At 47.1% G+C, this 22295-nt stretch overlaps 1 protein-coding gene across 3 annotated transcripts in view; it reads left to right on the top strand.

The window, feature by feature from the left end:
• The window catches only part of RPS6KA2 (ribosomal protein S6 kinase A2), a 366717-nt gene that overhangs the window by 65228 nt on the left and 279194 nt on the right, over nt 1-22295 (top strand). Inside the window, exon 1 of one of the 3 annotated variants that reach the window (XM_070517789.1) lies at nt 3550-3661. The exons of the other annotated variants lie outside the window; for them this stretch is intronic. Within the exon in view, the coding sequence (XP_070373890.1) occupies nt 3614-3661 (48 nt within the window). The 5' untranslated portion in view covers nt 3550-3613. Of the gene's footprint in view, nt 1-3549; nt 3662-22295 lie in introns of those variants that run through there. 3 annotated transcript variants of the gene reach the window in all.

Genomic DNA, 22295 nt, shown 5'->3' on the forward strand with positions numbered 1-22295 from the left:
TGTTTTTTGTTTCTGTTTTTTTGGTGGGGAAGATCGGCCCTGAGCTAACATCTGTTGCCAATCTTCCTCTTTGTGCTTGAGGAAGATTGTTGCTGAGCTAACATCTGTGCCCATCTTCCTCTATTTTATGTGGGATGTTGCCACAGCATGGCTTGACAAGCAATGTGTAGGTCCATGCCGGGGATCCGAACTTGCAAACCCTGGGCTGCCAAAGTGGAGTGCATGAACCCAACCACTATGCCACTGGGCTGGCCCCTGGGGGGGGCTCTTGCTTTTTTTTTTTTTTTTTTTTGAGGAAGATTAGCCCTGAGCTAACATCTGCTGCCAATCCTCCTCTTTTTGATGAGGAAGACTGGCCCTGAGCTAATATCCGTGCCCATTTTCCTCTACTTTATATGTGGGACACCTGCCACAGCATGGCTTAACAAATGGCACCATGTCCGCACCCGGGATCCGAACTGGCAAACCCTGGGCCGCTGAAGCAGAACGTGTACACTTAACTGCTGTACCACCGGGCCGGCCCCGGGGCTTGTTTTTGAGATTGCTCTGATGCTTCTTGTTTAATTCTTGGGCTTTCTTCTTTTAGGTGGTAGACCAGCTAGATGCACCCTTAGAAGTAAATGTTTAAGCAATTTCTCAAGAAGCCTTTAATTTTATTCCTTGTGGAAAATAGTCTAAGAAAATGTTTGTTCCCCTAAGTAAGCCCACTCTCCTCTCTCGAAATAACCATTCCCGAGTTGAACGGATGTTGGTTGTGCTGTGAAAATTCCCCACGTGAGATAAGCATCTTTTTCAAGGGGTTAAATAGGTTACAGATGGTGAAAATAAGTAAGCTTTCCATTTGTATTCCTGTGTATTTGAGATAATACCAGAGCCCCAACATCCGCCTTTCAGACAAAAGTTCAGTAAAAGATTCTAAGTTTCAATCAAGCGCAGATACTGTAGTCTTTTGCTAAAGCGAAGGACTATTAAAATAATAAAAACAAAATACCCAGGAAGGACCATAAGAGCCCAGGTTTTAAGGAAAATATTTTATATCGTCCTCCTTCAATAACTCAGAAATACCATGGGGTAGGATTTGCAGCAGCATAAACTTCTCTTTTTACAATGTTCTCAATGCCCATGACAGCAGCCCCTACGAGAGGACAGGATGGGGTCCTGGCCGTGTCCATAGTGCCAGCTGAGTCCTCTGTTAGTGACGAAGGGTGTTCCCAAGAGGGATTGCTTATTTCTGTGAAAGACTGCATACAGATTTTGAGATCCAGAACTTTTCAAAGGGGTGAGACGGATTAATTTTACGGAAAAGGAATAGAACTGGAATTCTTTTTAAGCTTCCAGTGCTTTGGCAAAGGGAGAATTTAAGACTGAAATGTGCAGGGACCGCCTAGACCGAAACAAAAGAAGCCATAAGAAGTTCAGTGAGAATAGGGAGAATATTAGTTCTATTAATTTCTCTATGTTACTATTTTGTGCCAGCTTTCAGGAGCAAAAAGTAATTGGGAGAGTTTTAAAAACAGAGGTATATTCCTCTGTGGCCATAATTTGGTCTCTGAATGATCGTTCTGCTTTAGAATGTATTAATTACCCGTGGCTCCGGAATAGAAAAAAAATGCGTATATAATGGTCGATGTATGGAACATGTTTTTAAAAGTCCTATATTATAGGTTCCTAAAAAAGTTTTTCTCATGGAAAGTATGATTAATAAAAATTCTACCTTAGGATGCCCTCCCACAAAGGGCTGACCTACTAATTACTCTGCCCCAAACCCTCTTATGTGCTTTGTCTGAAACACGTGTGTATGTGTATTTGCATACATGCACACTTACTCACAAATACGACATTTACGTGGATAAATGCGTATTAACCAATTCTGCCATTCAAGAATGAGAACCCGCAGCATATGTGCTCCAGAAGCCACTCAGCGAATGGAAGTTGTTTTGGTAGAAAAGACTTCCCGGAATAGCAGCCACTTGAGAAATGACAATGATCCTTCAACTACTTTCATTTGATTGGAAAAGGCATACTCTTTATTTTTACATTTTAGCACGAGGAAGAGATGGACGGGGCCCTCCCTCTGTCACATGCACTGCCCTAAATCATGGCAATTTCTCTCCATTTCAGTCTTGAATTTCCTCTTTGTCTTTTTTTTTTTTTTTAAAGATTGGCACCTGAGCTAACATCTGTTGCCAATCTATTTCTTTTTTCTTCTTCTACCCTAAGCTCCCCAGTACATAGTTGTATATCCTAGGTAGGCCTTCTAGTTGTGGGATGCCGGACGCCACCTCAGCATGGCTTGATGAGTGGTGCCAGGTCTGCGCCCAGGGTCCAAACCAGCAAAACCCTGGGCCGCCGAAGCAGAGCATGCGAACTTAACCACTCGGCCACGGGGCCAGCCCCTTCTCTTTGTCTTTGATTCCTTCTTTTCATGTCCTATATTTTTATACCAACTTATTTCCACACCCACATCCATAACCACGACTTCCATTATCCGCCACCGAAAAGCTGACTATTAGGTGGTAGACTTTTCATGTTGCCTCTTTATGTCTTCAGAGGAGAATCCTATTTATATACTAACAAGGAGCTTGAAATAAAATAAAAAGGGAAACTCTTGACCAGTGTCACAGGTCCCGCTCTGACCTCCTGCTCTACGCTCAAAGGTTGCTTTCCTGCTAAACTTTGCATGCTTCTGGCTGCACCAAGGCAAGGCTGGATGCAAGTGACAGCCAGAAAGAGGCCGATTGTTCTGGAGGAAACATGCGAGCTCAGTTTTCACAAGGAAGGCAATGCAGGTGTTTCGATTACCCACATGGGACATACTCCAAGTTAGCCTGTAGTGGTTAGTTGGAGAGAAGAAGCGTGTCTGTGTGGGAGAGTGTGTACCTGCGTGTGCACATGTGCATGCATAAGAGTTGTGTGTATGCGTGTGCATGTACAGGTGTGTGCATGTGTGTCTGTGGTGGAGGCATTTTTCAAAGCAGTAATACAATGGATAATGCGATCCTATAATCGGTGTGCGTTAGTTGACCCAGTGCCACCTAAATAAAAAGCAACCATTTTTATTTATTCACCTCCTGTTGTCCCCTCCTCTCAGTGTACACGACAGGTAAGAAGAATGAGGGAGGGTGCCTTTTCCTGCTCTGGCGGTTGGCAGGTTTGCCCCCCACCCCCCTTGGAGTGTCTCCCAGTTTTGAACATTTGACTTGTTCCACATGACAGATTCGGAAGTCTGTTAGGACTCAGAGCCGTGTCTGTAACTTTGCATTTAGATCAGGAGGAGTGGACAACCTGAAGGCTGGGTTTTCCCCTCCTTTCCCCTTTCCACAGTGGCGAGTTTGCAGGGCTCAGGTTCCGTCTGCAGCCGGACATCTGCATCTCCCAGGCTGGCGCGGGTGCGCGGGAAGCGGAGTGCAGACTCTTTTGCCGGGATCTCTTGCTGCCGCTGAGCAGAAAGGGGCGCGACGAGGGCGGGAAGATGCGCGGGCGGGAAGATGCGCCGGGAGATGCTGCCGGTGACGCCCGCGGGTGCCGGCTGCTGGGAGCTGATAACAGAAGGGGCGGCGCGCCATGGCTCAAACGCCAGCGGACCCGGCCCCTGGGCTGCCGCGGATAAACGATGATCAGGCTGCCGCGCAGGAAACTGCAGAAACTGTTCCTCAGGAAGGTAGGGGAGAGCTCTGGCGCTTCAAGTGGGGATCCTGGGGATGTTTTGATCATTTTTATTTATTGCTGGGAAGCTGCAAACGTGATGGGTCTTGGCCAGTGAGGGACAAGTTCACAAGTTGTTTTCTGGGGTGAGGTGAGATTCTGTGCATCCTTAGATGTTAAAGTGTCTCAGGTCACAGGTGGATGCAAAGAGCAGGTCACCAACTCCAGTTAAAGCTGTCGTTGTTTTTAATCTGTCCTGTTTTTGAGGGTGTGTTACAGCCGAGATGAATCTAATGTTATTGCTCTCACGTGTATTTTCACAATCAAGGAGAATGGGGCCACTCGGGTCATTTTCCTGCAATTTTAGAAGCAAAGGGAAGAAAATGTGACATAGTTGATTATTGAAACTTTTGCCGAAAGGTGAAGTTTTAGGCGAAGGGAATCAGATTTAGCAGTTTGCCGTTAAAAATTCTGTTTTGCTTTTTAAAAACTTTTTCATTGTAGTAAAAATATATACAACATAAAATTGACCATTGTAACCATTTTCAAGGTTAAGTTCAGTGGCGTTAAGGACATCACATTGCTGTGCAGCCATCACCACCATCCATCTCCAGAACTCTTTCATTTCCCCAAACAGAAATCTATACCCATTAAAGTGTAACTGTCCCATTTCTCTCGCCCCCCCCCCCCAGTTTGCTCAATTTTAAGTTAAATCATTCAAACACATTATTTTCATATGCAGTAAGTATGTATCAGATTACGGTCCAAACCAGGTCATGCAGAATAGCTCCTACCATCTGTTTGTTGGGTGTGTTAGAGAAATTACTTTGAATTATATCTCACATAACTCTCCTTAAAAAGGAGAAGTATGAAATACAGGGATTTAAAAATCACTGACATACCCATGAGTATAGGATTTGTGAGTCTTATATTTTCTGAAGAAAATCTGTGACTTTCCAGTTACGTGCATATAATTTTTTTTTTTAGGTAAAGCAAGAAGTGTTCTGATTCTCTTGTTTAGTAAATGTCTCTAAGGGTGTATGTGCTTAGTTATATGCACATTTGTGGTTAATAAATATTCCTATATTTGTAGATCTTTATGCATAAAGTATAATTTTAAGGTAAATTTATGTTTCCCCTTAAAGTAACCCCTAAAATAATATTTCCAATGATTTTATAGAGTAAGTGAAAGTTGTTTCCTTCTACTTTTCGGGTTAAGAAAACTGAGGTATTCAGAAACAAGGGGCATGTCCGCTTCTAGAAGCACAGACAGATTGACACGTAGAAATCCCACCCCCTGAATCCCGGCCCTTACCTGCCCAGTGCTTGAGTCTGCCAAGGTGCCCACCGTGGTCCTCATGTAAATGATGTAAGTGAACATCACATCCGTGGACTGTGTCCTTCTGGATCCTCCTTCCTACTCCTACAGACTTCAGTAAAGTTAACAAATGGTTTCAGTGTGAGATTAAGAAATAAGTAAGAGGGGCCAGTCCTGTGGCCGAGTGGTTAAGTTCACGTGCTCCGCTTCGGTGGCCCAGCGTGTCTTGGGTTTGAATCCTGGGTGCAGACATGGCATCACTCATCAGGCCATGCTAAGGTGGTGTCCCACACAGCACAACCAGAAGGACCCACAACTAGAATATACAACTAAGTACTGAGGGGTTTGGGGAGAAGAAGGAGGAAAAACAAAGAAGATTGGCAACAGATGTTAGCTCAGGTTGCAATCTTTAAAAAAAAGAAAAAGAATTAAGAGATTAAAAACAAGTAAGTGCATGTGTTGAGGTGAAGGAAAAAAGGTAGAAAATGCGAATCTGAAGCTGCGCATGACATCAGTACCCCGAGTGGAGGTCAGAAGGTCCAGCGTGCTTGCAGATGGTGGGCCACGGGTCTGATTCTGAGATTGCTGGCTTCCCAAGGAGTGGGTCAGCGTAAGATTAAAAAAAAGCAAAACTCACAAAAACCAAAAAGCAGTTGTTCAGATGAACACGTCTCTTTCTGTCCCTGAGCCCAGAAAGAAGGGTCTCCCGCAGGTCCTCCCAAAGAGGGCACCGTGTAAAAAGCAATGGACAATATCCCCAACAGTGGCCTCCGGTGAGTATAGCGCATTTCTTAGTAGCATTTTTTTTGTGATGTCCTGAATTGTAGGCTTGAGGGGACAACACCAAAATACAAAGCAGAAAAGCAGATCTATCAGAAGTCTGCTCTCTGTGGTCCACTCAGACAGCTGTCTGCAGGGCGGACTTCACCCAAGGACCTTTGAAGCCATCTTCAATATTCAAATATTCAAAATTCAATATTCAAATATTCGGGGATGCCACCCCCTCAGACAGCTCTCTCACTTTGGAGAGGGAATCCATACCTTTGGTTAGAATTTCGTGGCCCTGAGTTTGGGTTCCTTGACAAGTACAGGAACACAGATTTTCTGCGTTGCAGGTTACGAAGAGGCGCTCATATGATTTGGGAACTGGAGGGGGTCTTAGGAATCACACAGCCCATCCACTTCATTTTCTAGATGAAGAGACTGAGGGTCTGAGAAGTTGGAATGCCTTGCCCAAGGTCAGAGGAGGAGTGAGTGGCAGAGCGGGGGCCAGGCCTGTGGTTACAGCTACCTGCTTCTGAGCTGTTTCCTTCATACTGTGATGGGCAAACATCCATTGGGGAGGATTCAGGACAACGGCCAGAGAATTGAGAAAGTGGCCTGCGCCTGCCTTCCTTTCAACAGTCGTGGTGTGCTCAGACTTGCAATCCGGAGGCCGTCTCCTCTGCATGAAGTTTCCATTCTGTTAACCCACGACCTTGGGTGGTGGCCCTACTGCCCAGTTTGCTAGGCTGGCCCCTGTCTGGAGGATCACAGGTTATCAGTAACTAAACTAGTTAGAAACAAAGTCGTTATTTAAAATAATAGACATTGATTTTATGTAACTTCTAATAAATGCACCTGAGCCATTGATGTAGGCTTTGCAGCAAGATTTTAAAGACATCGACACCCTGGTCCAGATTAAATACTCTTTAGACTGGATGGGAAGAAAGAGATGAATCAGAAAATCCACAGACCCTGCCTGGTCTTGCCCGTCTCTGATCTTCAGGGTCCCTTTCTCATGGGAACACTGGCTTCTGCCTTTCAAGATTTTCTTTGACTAGTCATGAAGAATGTTCTGTTTGTTCTGAAGATTTCCAGGAGCGTGTGTGTCTGTTTGATTTTGCATAAAATCTCAAAACTGACTAAGCGTTAGAATCCACTAGTGATACAAATTTCGATCCTACCGCCTTGAGCAAAAAAATGGGAATCTGTAAGTTCACAAACTCAAAATTCAGAAAGACCTTGATTCAGAGCTCAGAGATGCTCGCTCAGACCCTTCTCTGCAGACTCCCTGCTTGGGTGGGGTTGTTCCCGGGCTCCACATGGTGGCCCCTGGCTGTTCCCATGGACTCAGGTTGCCACAACATCTAGTCCAGCAGGAGGGAGGATCCTTGTCCCTGTGCCCCTGTCATCATCTATCTGTCACTGAAGGGCAGTTCTCCCCGGGGACAGGCCCTGAAGCAGGCGGGCCTGTCCTGTCTACAGGCTTCCCCTTTGAGAGTTACAGGCAGGGGCTTGACGATCTCCTGCATCGGAACAGACCGCAGCCAGCAAACCTAGAGAAAACGTCCCCATGACTGGTGTGGCCGACACGGGGACCAGGCACTTCTCTTCCCTGCAATTCATCAGGCCCTTAGCCTGTGGGACCCTCCAGAACTCAGAGGCCAGAGGGGGCCGGTCTCTGCACACCTCAGAAGGATAACAGGCAGCTCTGAAGTCACATCTCTCAAGTTTTCAGGGCAGCGTGGGGTTAGCAAAGCCACCTGCTGACTTGCAGAAACGCTGCTGTCACATCTCAGCTCTCTGTTGTGTCCCCGCTGACCCCAGGGGGCCGTCGTAACCCTGGCTGCAGCAGCTGTGTGAGTGTTAACGTGCAGCCTTTGGCAGGGGCAGGCAGGACCATTCCCATTTTTATGTGTGGCCAGGCTGCGGCCCTGCCTTTTAAGGCAAATAGACTTTGTCCCCGACAGAGCTGTGCTTTTCTCTCTGAAGATGCTCCGTCCAACACAGCATGAGGGAGGTCTCAAAGAGGAAGGGCTTAGATTTTCCAGATTTCCAGCTTCTGTTGCTTCACACCAATTCACAGCTCGAGGCACAAGGCGACAGGAAATGCGCATCGTCCATGCCCTTCCTAAACACCAGGAATGAGGCCGTCGTGGCAAGGCCCGGTCAGCGAGGCTCTCCATTACGCTGTAGACTGGCTTGTTCCGGGCCCGACGACACGCTGGGAACACAGCAGGGTGGCTGCCTCATCTGCTGACCGTCTAGACAGGGAGACGACCGTATATGCGAAGCTGTGTCACAGCGCATGGGGACAGCGAAGGGACAAAGAGAAGCGATGTGGTCAGGAGGAGGCTGTGCTGGGAGGACAGAGCCCCGATGAAGCCAAAAATCGGGGTGTCTGGGGAAGAGGAGGGAGCCATGCACATGTGGGGTGTGGAGAGAGTGAATGCGGGTGGGGAGGTCACAGGTGTGTGTGCGTGTGTGTGCACATAGGAGTGGGGGAAGGAAGGTGGGGCCTCAAAGTCCGTGGCAAGAACAGGTGGGTCCCAGGTCCTGGAGGGAGGGGCACCTGGCCAGCATTTACCTGCCAGGAAAGAGGCTGCAGAGGGGATGGCAGGGAAGGTGGCCAGCGTTTTGGAGCCCTACATGCCCACCCACTGACGTCTCCCCAGAACAGGCAAAAAGCCTGTGGTGGATGGAGTCATGGTCTCTGGTTGAAGAGAGGGGCTCGGGGGAGTTCCCTCATCTGGTCACCACTCAGGGTTGCTGGGCCTGGGCGGGGCCACCGCCGCCCCTCGGCTCCTGAAGCCGGACTCGGAACCCTCTGGCCCTTCTGCTCTCAACACTGCTGTGTCCCAGCCTCTGTACCTGCCTCTTCGTTTTTCTTCCTGCCTTTACCTGTAAAGCCTAGAATGGAGAGAGAAGCAAGTCATAGATGCAACTCCAGGCAGGCCAGGCGGCAGCTGAAAATCGGCAAGATGCAGGGGAGGGAGGTGGCCCAGGCCGCCCAGGCAGACCACACCTCTGCCTCAGGCTGGGCTCCACCGGCTGGAACGCCTCACCATCTTCCTGGGTGAAAGGTCCCCTCCTCTCGGGGTGTGGCCAGGTTCTGATGGGGTCACGTGTGCAAGCTGCTGACACGGCTTCTGGCGTAGGGTAAATGCTGCGGGAATATTAGTTAGCGATTATTCAAAATTTAGCCTTTTCTCATCTCACGACTTTGTGCTAGTGCTGGTGGGTGTGAGGATGAGCATCTGGAAGATCTGAAGACCCCGTGCCCACCGGGGACCCCTGACTTTATTGCTGAGGCTTCTTCTAAGAAAGGAGTGGCCGGGTTATGCAGCTCTTCATCTAAAGAGCTCCTTCCATGTTAAGGTAACTCTCTCCCGCCCCGTCCACCAGCACCGCGGCCTCCCGTCAACAAACGGCCATGCCTCCACTTTCCCGTGTCTCTTTAGGGACAGTTCCTGCATTGACAAGAGTCCATAAGTCGCGGTAGCCCCCCATGCATGCTTTTCTGCATAACGCCTTTTCCCATCAACAATACACCCTGGGCATCACCCCGCATCAGGACACCAGTGCTCTCCTCCTTGCATGTGGCTGCAGAGTGCCGAGAGCCTCTTTAAGGCTGCCAGAGGAGGCTGCCTGCCACCCTTGATTAGGGAGCCTGAGTTTGCAACAAAGAACCCCAGCCAGATGGGAACTCTAACCTCGGGTGGAGCCAACGTGAGCTCGCACTGGGCATCTGCCCTGTCTACCCTGTGATGAAGCGGTCCAGCAATTAGAGTGGCTCAGGATTGTCATTCTGAAGAGACGGGCTCCCATCCCTAAGAGCTCAAGGACACGCGGATGTGCATCGGTGAGGGATGTTGTGGAACGTTCTCAGTGTGCAAGCGCGTGAACTAGACAGCCCCTAAGAGGTCTTCAACTCCATCATTTTGCGATTATTGTTGAGCACTCCTCACAGTCTCGTGCCTGGAGTCAGGTGGTACCCTCGATTTAAAGATGGGAATTAGACTCAAAGATGCCTTTGGATCTGATCACTACTGGCTGGCATAGGAGCTCTGAGAACCCACACTTTTTGGCTCCCAGACCATTGCTCTTCTTGTCCTATGGTTGCCTCTCCCGCTGAGGGGAGCAGCATCTTCGGGCTGGTCTGCACATGTTCAGAGCCACATGCCACTTACAGGTCACTGTCTTCTTTACTGAAATGAGCATCCAAAGAAAAGTTGTTGAGGCAGGAGGTCAGCAAGGGCAAAAAGAAATGTGTACCGATAGCCACGATATCAGCAATCAGTAGAGACGCAAAGTGGACTGCTGGCTCTGAGCCTGAGGGATGGAGGGAGGGGAGAGGGCGCCCCGAGCCGTGGTGTGTGACATTCTGCACTTGGTTCTCAGCATCCTTCCTGGACAATTGCAGTGACACCGTGAACATGCCCTCAGACCCGACGGCTCCTTTGCAAATTACTCTCTATTTTCTGAGTCGTCAGTTGCTGTAGAGATGATGGATTATAACCCCCACATTTTGATAATCCTGTTATGCAGTGATGTGCTAGAGGGTTTTTGGCAGACGTGAAAGTCCACCGGGCCAAGGTAGATAGAAAAGCGCTGTCCACACAGGGCTGGGAGCTTGTTGTACTTCCACCGGCAGTCCTGGGCCTGTCACTGTGCCCCCTTGTTCTCTGAAGGATGCTGGTAGAAACCCAGCGTTTGGGATTCAGTCATTGGTAGGGGCTGAACGGTGTCCTCCAAAATTCACATACTGGAGTCCTAATGCCCAAGGACTTCAGATTGTGACCGTATTTGGAGATGAGGACCTTTAAAGAAGTGGTTAAATTTAAATGACATCATTAGGGTGGGCATTGATCCCATATGACTGCTGTCCTTGTAAGAAGAGGAGACGAGGACACAGACATGTGAGGACACAGGGAGAAGGCCAAGGAGAGAGGCCTGAGGAGAAACCAACCCTGACGACACCTGGATCTCAGACTTCCCACCTCCAGGACTGTGAGGGAATACATGTCTGCTGTCTGAGCATCACACCCAGTCTGCGGTATTTGTTACGCAGCCCTAGCTGACTCATACAGCGACGTGCACTGAGGAGGAAGGCAGAGGGCAGACAGCACTCCCTGTGCCGGGAGGATGCTGTGGCCTCAGGGGTTTAGGAGGGATGGCCTCAGTCCTGCAGCTCCTGCGTCCACAGTCTCCAGCTGGAGCCACAGTGCAGGCTCCTGTCACTGAGTGAATCGGGGTGACCACTCCTGCTTCCTTCTGCAAGTGGGCATGGAGCACAGCCCACAGGATTAATAAAGAGCTGGACCCCTCCCAGCGCTCTCCCCAGGTGTTTGCTTGTGTCTTGCCTTTAAGGAGACACAGTCATGTCTGAGCCAGGCACGAGGATGCCACTGTCCCCAAGGCTCTCTGGGCCGGTCTTCCACCCTGAGGGCCATGATGTGAGCCCTGGTGTGCGCCTCTCTGCCCTCTGGCCCTGCTCCACTTGACCTGCTGCTTCAGCCCTCCACGGGGGCAGAAGACCCAGCACTATTCTTTCAGCATCCTGTCGCCATAGACACCGTGTTTTGAAAGGAGGAAGATTCCCCTGGGATCCTAATTACACCAGAGGGCCCTCTCTGGGCCGTGTGGCTCTTCTCCCAGGCCGGTGGCAGCAGTTGCCAAGCTTCCCAGCATTCCCATCGGTGGCCACCATGGCCCACGACTGGCCGGCAGTGCGGCAGGCAGGGCGGTGGCCGTGATCAGAGGCCTTCGCCCCCCCCGGCTGAGGGTGAGGGACCCCGCCGTGGGGCTCAGGAAGCCGCCGCATCTGCAGGGGTGCGTGTCCTCAGAGACTTTATAAAAAGGAAGATGCAGGTTGGTGATGGCATTTCGTGATTGTGAGGTGCTGTGTGAGAGGGAGCAGCCATGCCCGGTGCTGTAGTGTTTATTCCTGGATGGAGGGTTACGGGACCACCTCCAGAAATTCAGGCACTCAGGGGACCTGGAGAGAGATGCAGACTTGCAATCGCGGTGATGTCTCCGGGCCCCAGTGCCACACTCGGTGGGTGATGGGGAAGATGGACCTTCGGAGAGTGCCAGAAGCTGGTAGGAAAAGGGAAATAGTCAAAACTCTAACGTCCCTCTCAATCTCCCGTTTTCTCACCCTGTATTTCTGCTGTGAAGGAAGAGGGGCCGTGCACCGAGTGGGAGGCCAAGGCCTGCCTGATGTCGGTCTGGTGTGTAGTTTGGGTCATATGAGTGAAAAAGGTAAGGAGGGGAGACGGAGAACCGCTTGCAGCAGCTGGGTGCAGAGGACGGCATACAAATCAGCCAGATGTGTAAAGATGTCGTCAAATCCTCGTGCATGTCTCGATATTCCAAGGGTCCCCAGGGAGCCGTGGTGGCTCCCCTGGGTGCAGGATGGCAGTAATGAGCTCTCTGTAGAGTAAGCAGCCCTGTTGTTACAGCAACACAAGGCCACAGCCTTCTGCTGGATGTTCGAGTATCTCCTCTTTTATATGACGCCCTCCTTAAGCAGTGTGACACGGCTAACCAGCTGGAATTTGGAAGGAATACGCTCTGCTGGGCTGAGTGTCTGCGGCTGTGCGTTTACCCAGGGTGGCGTTTTCAACAAGTCCTTCCCGGCCCGAGCTGATGTTGCAGTGAGCTGCTGTTGGCCATGCGGGGTATGCCACGAGGGTCCTCATCCACTGCCCAGGTACGGGGAGCCTGAGGTCCTGCAAAGTCAGTTTTTTTGGGCAGCGTCCCTCATGGTGGTGGCTCAGCCCTCGCCAAGGAGAGCGTGCCTCGAGTTTTCCTTGTGAGTCCTGTTCTGGGGTTGGCAGTTCAGACCCAGTGCAGGAGTCTGGTGCTGGCTGGTTGCCCTGACTCCAGGAGCTTGAGTGTGTTGCTAGAGAAATAAGCAGAAATGAAGTACAGAAAAGCCAGTTTAGGTGGCAGTGGAAACAGCTCTTTCTTGTCCTTTTTTTGTTATCAGAATAATCTTTGGGGAAATACATTAGCATTTTTAGTGCCAGGTCTTTAGCTCCATGGTAAACATCTTGGGAAGAATTCTGGCTCTCTGCTGGGCGGATGCTCATGGTCTTATTCCAGCACCTTCAGCCAGAGCGACTCCTGCTTCATTGTGGGAACTACCCTGTTGTATTGGCTCCTGTGTGTGTGTCCAGCCTGTTTCGTGTTGGCACAGGCACGACCTGGGAGGTGGTCCACCTTTGTCCTCTCATCCGCAGGGCTTGTCCAACAGTCAATGAAATAATGACAAACCCCTGCCCGCATGGAGCTTACATTTGGTTAAACAATTAAGTAAACAGTATAAGTAATTAAGTAAAGACAGATGATGTGGGACAGTGATGCATGCCATAAAGAAAGATAAGGTGCAGAAAAGGAACAGAGCACTAGGAGGGAGGGCGAAGGGATGACGGAAGGAGTGAGTGGTCCATGGTGCGAGTTTAGCTTAGCAGACGCTTCTCACCGCGCACATGTGGCACGGGAGGGCTGGGTCTGCTGGGTTTGGCTGTTCCTCGCTTGCACACTTAGGGCGTGTGTAAGCAGCCACTGGGTCATCAGCACGCTATTAATGACACGAGGCTTCTAATTATCCTAGTTCAATTAGGTGGTGTGCGAATTGGGGGCTGTGAAGTTATCCACTCAAGTGTCAGCTTATATTTATGTTTGTGCTTTTCCTTTTTCAATTGGAAGGAAATGAAATTTAGGAAAGTACAAAGGACGATTTGACATTCAACATCCAAAACTTAGATATAACACTTGGGTACCCACCATGCGAGAATAACATTTGCTTCACATGTGAGCACATTTGTTTCAGATGGTGTTAAAATCAACTTCTTTGACAACTGCCCCAATCCCACCTGCCACCCCTCGCCTCTCCCGCCAAAGGCAGCCACTAGCATGAGTCTGGTGTGTGGTCCTTCTTGTCCACATCTTCCTGTTTTACAGCACGTGTGTAAGCAGCGTGTGTATAAACAGCAGTGGGATTACAGCACACGTGTTATCTGCAACCGCCATTTTCCTTCGACGTGTTGCTGACTTTCCTTGTCTTACCCCTTCTGGCGGACATTCACTTTATCTCCAAATTTTGGCTATTAGATGTCACAGCAATGGTGGTCTGAGTTTCTCGAGGTCATTCACATCCAATGGAATTGCGTTGTAATGTATGTACATTTTCAATTTTATTCGGTACTACCGATTTCTCTCTATTTTGATTTCTACAGAGTGGGAGACTGAATGTTTTCAGACGTTTTAAACATTTTGCCAACCTTTGTGTGACATATTTTAATTTGTGTTTCTCTGTTACTGGTGGGGTTCAGCATTTATCGAAATATTTTGTCGGCTATTTTGATTTCCTTGTTTGCTATTCACCTGTTCACATCCTTTGTTCATTTTTCTCTTGGGTTATCTGTCTGCTTGTTAATGATTCTTGACATTCTTTATAAATCCTAGGCATTAATACCTTGTCACAATGCTGCAAATATCTTCAAGCGGTTCGTTGACTTTCATTTTGTCTATGTATAGGGTCTTTTGTAATAAGGAAGTTTTGAGCTTCTTAAGCCAATCAATATTTTTGTTCCTTCTTTTGGTTTGTTGTTTAAGAAGTTCTTCCTACTTAAAAACACAAACACTCTCTCTCTTTTCTTCTGATACTATTATACTAAATTTGATTTTGTGTATGGTGCATACAGGAACACAAATTTATTTTCCTGTAGAAAGACAGCTATTCTCTGTGGATCAATCGAACAGCTCACCTTTGAGTAGTCTATCTTTTTCTCTTTGCTACTTGTATATATAGACATTTTGTACTGCTTGTAAATGTACATTTTAGGTGCTATGAGCCCTTAGCCACCAGTAAACAGATTATTAGACTGAAAATTATTTCTGAAATAAGCATTGGGACAACTTGTTCCCTCTGAATCACAGTTTTCAACAATGCTGGACTTCAGGTCAAATTGTTTCTTAGCCCACGGCAGAGGAGGCATTGGATCTGGACCACAAGAAAGGTCAGCCCACACCCGATTGCTGTGTTTAGCTCCCACCCTGCGCTCTACAAGGAACAGAAATGAGCGGGAGCGTTTTCCTAGAAGAGGTTTTAGGGACCCTCTTCCCCATCCACTGGAAGGTAAGGATCGTAGACATGGATCTCTGCGCCTGGAGCAGGGCTTGGCCCTGGTAGGTGTTCCATAAATATTTAGTGGATAAGTTATCATAAAGCATGTCCTGGAGGAAACAATGAAGGCGCTGGTGTCATTCACGTGAGGGGAAGAACAGAGTAGAAATAGGGTGGCTTTCCAAATACTTGACCATCCTGTGGAGAGGGGCTCCCAGTACTGTGGGACCAGTGGGTGGAGGCTGAGAGGACGCAGATCGCTTCACACGTAGCTCTTCTCACATTCAGAACCTTCCAAGGATGCCGTGGCTTGCCTGAGTGGACATGTGTGTGTCCTGTCATTGGGGGTCTCATATGGGGCTGCGGCGAGAGGGAGGGCTATGTGGAAGTGTGATTGTCCTCCATGACTGTGGGGCCCCCGTAGCCTTTGGCTCCTGATTTGGTGACGACAAGCTCTTTGTGTGTCCCTTATGGGATTAGTAGTATCTCTGCTATACTGTTTCGATTGCCTGGCTCAGGCAGGGGCAAAATCACGGCAGATGAAACCTACAGTCTCAATGGCAGGGCCCAGTCTTTAGAAAAAGCTCTGAGAAGGATTTCCTCAATAGGAAGCTAGAGTGTTTCCACAAAGGTTTAGGGTTATGCTTTTGAGCTGACAGCTGTGTTCAAGTAATTCATTTGGGGATCCTTGTACATACTGAGTAGGTTTCTTGGAGTTCATATTTCTAAGTTTACCTGCTTCAAGTTTTTTGTGGTATAGCTTTAAGTGACTTAAAGATTTAGAAATATTTAAATATGGAATAGCACCAGGAAACACATCAAGGAAAAGAGGAAATGTTAAAATCGTTGAAGGCATGCGTTTAGACAAGTTAAGTCTGGATGACTCACGCAGACGCTAAGCTTGTCATGACTTTTAGATATATCTGCTAACTCTTGTAAATTTTATTTCTGATGTTAAGGTGTGTTTTCCCCCCTCTCTGTTTAAAAACAGCTCTTGATTTTTTTCTGCAATCTTCTTTGAAGCAGGTAGTGCCGGCATTTGCATGACACTGTTCACATTTCCAAACCTAAAACGTGTTTTCACAAACTCTCGTCTTGCAAACATACAAAGCGATGTGCCCGGGCTCTCACTGTGCACCTGTTGTGGGAACGTCTTGTGGGACTGTCTCTTGGGAACCATTGGTGGGAAAAGGATGAATAACCTCTACCACCTTTGGATGTTTTCTTGGAGGTGGATCCCATTGCTGGAATTAAACATTTCTCCATCAAGGACTCCATGGATTGGTACCTCCCACGTTCTGTGTAGAAGTTTGCTGTCCCCCTGCAGATTGTATTGTATCAATCAGATAGTTTTTTTTTTTTTAACTCAAGAAAACCATATTCTCTTTCATCTGTAAAATGGAACCAATACTGGTAGTTACCTACCAGTTATGCCTAGGGCTACAGGGACAATGGAATTAGTCAGCTTGAAAGATAATTAAATATGCCAAGTTGTAAGGCAGCGCCTGGCTCAAAGGCACCACGAGAGACTGTAAGTGTCGGCTGTGGCCGGGCTGGTCTCTGGTGGCCGTGTGACCTTCATAGTGGATCCTTCTGCGTCTAAGGTCTGTCTTGGTCCTAATGCTGCTCCGTCTCTGGCTCTGCTCTCGAATGGCCCTCATGTCTGGCCCTTCCCTCCTCCCTGCACCTGTTCCTCTTAAGTCTTCCTCCAAAGCCGGCATTCCCACCCTCTCTGCTCTGCCGCCTTCCAGCAGTCAATAATGGTTTGCAACATAATGTGACTGGGGGACTAGGGAATTTGCTGGAAGAGTTTCTAAAATGTTGAGGGTCTTCCTCCCAAAATAGTGGCTTTTAGGATTATTGAATTATAACTTCCCTTTCTGTCATTTTATTTATTATAATAATTATGAACTGGAAACAACCTAAATATACATTAATGCAGGATTGGAATATTCAACAATAAAATAGGTGTTCAAATATTATTGATAAGAAAAATATCCACATGTATGAATGCAAAAGGCAGGTTATGAGACAGTGATAGAGCAAAAATTATATTTTAGTTCAAAATGAGTATGTTATGTATGCATATAACTTCCAAAAGGACATAAAAGATAACGTCAAAAGTGATCCTCTATGAGTGATGACGTTATGAACTATTTTTATTTTACTTGGCATACTTTTCTGTATTTTCCATTTCTTTTGCAATGAGAAACACTGGGGTTTTTTTAATAATCAGAAAAATAAAGTTATTTCTCTTTACAGAAACATTAATATAAAAATTTTTTAAAAAATTAAAAAAAATTAATAAATAGGGCATAAAAAATGGGATTTGAGGTTAACCTAGGGTTCATCTAAATAGGGAATACATTATTTTCAGAGTTTTTCTAAACAGCGAGAATGGTGATGGCTGCCCCTGGTCCTGTGGATGGGCTCTTGTGTACTCTAACTGCCATGTGCCTCCTGCCCTAAATTTTCCAACAGTAGAGGAACATTTTTTTATCTCTAAGTTAAATCAGCTGATATTTGAGCTTTTGTAGTGTGCATAACCACATTGGGGCTAGAAGAATGTTGGGATTGATGCCCTTGGCTAATATAATGTAGCTGGAGCCATAAGCTCAAAAATTTTAAGATAGAGCAGAAAAAAGAACAAGTGTGGTGATGACGAGAAGATGGATGTCATTGCGTGAAAGCACAGAGGAAGGAAACATTATTTCCAGTAGCGGCATGGGGAGAAGGTGTGTAGACCAAGACCTTTCCAGGGAGAAGGTGGTATTTGGACAATGCAATAAAAGATAGATGTATTAGTTATCTACTGCTGTGTAACAAATTACCTCAAAACTTAGCGACTTAAAATAACACACATTTATTGTTTCATAGTTTCTGTGGGTCAGGAATCTGGGTCCTAAGCTTCAAGGTCTCTCACAGGCTGTGATCTGGGGGTTGGTCAGGGCTGGTCTCATCTGGAGACTCAGCTGGGGAAAGACCCACTTCCAAGCTCAGTGGTTGTGGGCAGGATTCAGTTCCCAACGGGCTGTTGACTCTAAGACCACCATTCCTTGCTAGCTGTTGGCTGGAGGCTGCCCTCAGTTCCTTGGCATTCGAGAGTCTCCAATGCAGCAACTTGCTTTGTCAAAGCAGAGAAGCTGAGAAAGCAATAGATTGCTAGCAAGATGGAAGTTACAATGTCTTGTAACCTAATCGCAAAAGTGACATTTCATCATCTTTGCCATATTCTGTTGATTAGAAGCAAGATCCTAGGTCCAACCCACACTTGAGGGAGGGGATGTCACAAGGCGATGCATCCTGGGAGGTGTGCTCACTGGGTGCCACCTCAAAGGCTGCCTGCCACATGGGGAGTTGTGTGTGCAGATTTGGGGGTGGAGACCCAGGAATAAGCTTAAACAAAAGCAAATAACAGTGAATAAAATGGTGAGCCTAATTTTAGAAATATGACCCTCTTCACAGTCCTTTTGAAGAAAGTGTATCCATTTTCAGTCCTTTGTTCTTCCTTCCTCAGAAGAGAATGACAGATTTTCTCTATTCTTCGGCCCTGATTTTCCAATGTCAAGGTCATTCTATGAAGGGAGAAAGAATGATGAAATGCTGAGCTTTTGGATAACATTTAAAGTTAGAGCCTCTCTTTCCCAACATGCTCCTGGGGAGCTTTCTGTTCCCCGGATGCAGCATTTGTCAAGTTCACGACCCTCAGTGGATCCATTAGACCAGGAGTCAGACCAGGGACCCCCACACCTGAGGGCAACTGTCCTGGCATTGGGGTCCACAGTTGAGGGGACACCCCTCCCTCAGTGTTTGTCTCAGTAGCTTTACAGGAGTAAATAGTTTCCTATGCGAGAAAACTCCTTCTGTTTTTGAATTAATCATTTGCAAAGAGGAAGTTTGGAATTCTCTTTAATACCTCTGGACTGTACGGTTCTCTCTAATTTACAGATTTTTCACTGTCTGCGTGATGCTGATGATAAATGAGATGGATAAGGTATGAGTCATTTCACAAGGTGTCTGGATGCACAAGCCTAGGAATCTAAGGGAGACAATTAAGCACTTTTTGGAGTAAAAAGCAGACTGTGAGTACACACCACTTATTACACCAGGCTGCTTGAGCTGGAGCAAAGGGTCATGGCCAAGCGCCATTTATCAGGTAATGAGAAGTTGACAGCTTTGCAGATCTATTTGTTTCTAAATAATTTTACAAGTGCAATCCATTTCTTTGTAAATTAAGCACAGAATAATCACTAGCTGGCAACTGACAAGGAAGGACAGTTTGAAAATTTTTTATCTTAGGATTTTGATAAATTCAAGATCTAGAACCTTCTTTGCAATAGGTGACAAAAGAATGTCAGACCTTTATGTCTGTCCGTCCTTTCTCCTCTGTCCCGTCCCCCTCCTTCCTTTGTCCCCACTCTTCCTCTCCTCCTCTTCGCCTGAGCCCACACTTCTGTCTCCCCTCCCTTTGGTCAGTCATGCTTCTGGGAGTACCAGTCGTTAGGGATTTTCCAGTTTTGTCAAATTGGCCTGGAGATATTTTTCATTTCCTCTTGCTGTTATCACCCTGTCAGCTAGGCAGTGGTTCGGTTCATGAACTTTATAACTGGAAGAAGGTTTCGTCTCCTCCCTCTGAAATTCCTAGCATCAGTTATCCACCCTGCCCCCTCCGTGCTTCCAGAGAGAGCCCTCTTCCTAATAAGCTCATGAGCCACAGAAGTTGTTACAGAGCTTGGGGGTGGCCAGGGGGACGAGCCTGGGCGAGCGTCGGAGAAACGAGACTGCTGTTTAGACGGGATAAACTGTTGATGGTATTTTAAAGTTTTCAGGGTTTTGAAGATTTTGGAATGGGTTTTCTGGTGGCCAGGAAAAAGTTTTGAGTGGTCTTGACAACTTCCCCACTATGTACAACCTTGATATTTTGTGCCTCTTTCTTGAGTTTGGATAAATTTTCCTGGAGAAATGAAAAAGAATTGGAAGAAAAGGACAGGAAAAACAGGACAGAATCCGGTCCGTTGATGCCACTGAAATGGCAGGTGGCAAGGGTGGCAGAAATAAAATTTTAATGTGTGGGAATCAGCTGAGAATAGCGTGCAGGCAATACATGATGACGATGTGCTCTTCCGACACTTGATCATGCCACGTGACTCTTGAGAAAAATCGCAACAGATCACTTCTTTGAAGTAACATCCAAAAAAACACCGGAACAGAATGACTCAGTGGATTAAATATGTTTACAGACAAATAACTTTAATGTGAAATAACTTTCACATCTTGTAAGATGTGAAATATGGATGCCTTTGGCTCCACAAGCTTCCAGAATTTTCTGGCAGTAAAATAGAGGTAATATTACACATGTAGATTTAATATCTCAAATTATTTGCATGTGTTCTGTCTTCTTTCAGTCATAAACAACCGAAACATCAGTGGTTCAGCGTTTTTTGATGGGTCTGGCTGTCCTGGGGAGTTTTACCATGAACTTTGTCATTTGGGAACCTACGTGTTTTTAACAAAACAATCAGTACTTTATTCAATTGGGTTCAATTTGTACTCATAAATCGTACATTATCCTGCCTCTTTCTTACTAAGTTTTCCAGGGCTGTCTGTTATAGAGTTCCCTGAAGTGTGGAGTAGTCCGTGATGAGAGCATTTTTATCAGTTCTCTTACCTGTAGGCATTCATATTTTCCCCCTTTTTTGTGTGTTATTATTTTGCTTTGCAAATCATTGCCATGGACATATTTTCCTGTGCATCAGTGGCGTGTGCCAGGAAGTGGAATGGCTGGGGAAGAAAGAACCATCATTTCCAGCTTTGCTTACGCTGCCAAATGGTTCTCCCACATGGATAAGTGAAGTGACTTCTCGAAGTTCTTGCAGGTCTGTTGGGAATTTAATCTGAGCTCGTCTTACCGTGAACCAGGGCTCAGAAACTGGATCTGAAGGAGCGCAATTGACACGGGCGCAGAGTTTTACAGTTTGTGAACTGAGGCTCCGTTCTGTCTGAGTGATGTCTCACTGATGTCGATGATGAGGGGCGATGAACTTTCCGAATCCGTGGTAATTTATCACTCTGCGTATGAAGACTGTCATGAGAAAGGTGAGGTTGTTTAATATTTCATGAGACAAACTTATAAAATATTTAAATACCTCTGAAGGAGAAATCGCTTCATAAATAAAACATGGCATTGCTTAGCCCCAGCTCAGCATCCGTCCGCTTGGCTGTGCCAAACCCTGGCAGCGTGCGAGCCCATTCACGGTGGACACGGCAGCTTCGCAGGAATAATAAACCTGCCAGCGGTTACTCTCGCCGTGCTGTCAGGCCTCATGTACTTGTGCTTACATTCATTAGGCTTATTAACGCTCTTAACGAATAATGGCTGAGTGTTTTAATTGGTGTATAAAAGAACTGATAGCTCCAACCTCCTAATTACTTTACAACTATCAGCCACGGCTTGCGAGCCCGGAGTAATTACATCCTCCCGAAGTGTCAGATGCTGATGCGATCGCTGCTAACTTCTGTTTATTTCCTAGAGTCTCAATTCAGAAAGGAAAACCCATTTATCTTCCGTTTGGGTAGGTGGCCCTAAGGGAGAAAACCTCTGTTTGTAATCCATCTCAGTTTAAACCCTCACTCCCAAGGGTCCATCTTGAAACAGACCTCTGCTAAAGAGAGGAAGAAAACTCGGTGGCGAGGGTGTTGAGGTTCTGTTAAAGGGTATGGTAACATAGCAGTCAGGAGAAGGAACAAATATCTGTCATCTGTAAGCTCGAGCTGGGCACCACTCTCTTCCTTGCTTGTCAGTGGCCATCCTGACATCTTCAGGAAGAGATATACTCTCACCCTTGTTTGCCTCCAGATTTCCTCTCTCTCCTTAAGGCCCTTCCAACTTCTGAATGGGTGACCTCATCTCCACTTGTTTGAGAAAACGGAAGGGATCCATCAGATGATGTCAACTTCCTGTCTCCCTCTCACAGAAGTATCTTTGCCTGGACCCACGTTCACTGACTCTCTGCAGCCCCTGAGGACCAGAGATTCTCTTCCTCTTGGAGGTCAACCCTCCCTAATGTGGCAACTCCATGCCTACCCCCACAGCATCCTCTGAAATCTTAGTTTCTTCATTTTGCCACCTCTCCTCTGTCATCACATTTCTCTCTTTTTATTGGTGCACCCTGTTCATCCTAGAAGCTGGCTTAAATCCTTTCTCACAAACAAAGAAACCCAGAAACTTTCCTAGGACCATACACTTCCCTCTGGCTGTCACCTTCCCAGCTTCTCTCCTAAGCAGCTCGGGGATGACACCTCCAGGGGCACCCTCTACTTCCCCCATTGGCTCCAGAGGTAGCTGGGAACCCGCAGAGTTAGCTCCAGAACCCAGTGATCTGTAAGCTGGGCCACAGCTGTTCCTCAGAAACCATGCCACAAGGGAACTAGCGA

Source organism: Equus asinus, chromosome 1 (genome assembly GCF_041296235.1).
Source record: "Equus asinus isolate D_3611 breed Donkey chromosome 1, EquAss-T2T_v2, whole genome shotgun sequence".
Lineage (NCBI taxonomy): Eukaryota > Metazoa > Chordata > Mammalia > Perissodactyla > Equidae > Equus > Equus asinus.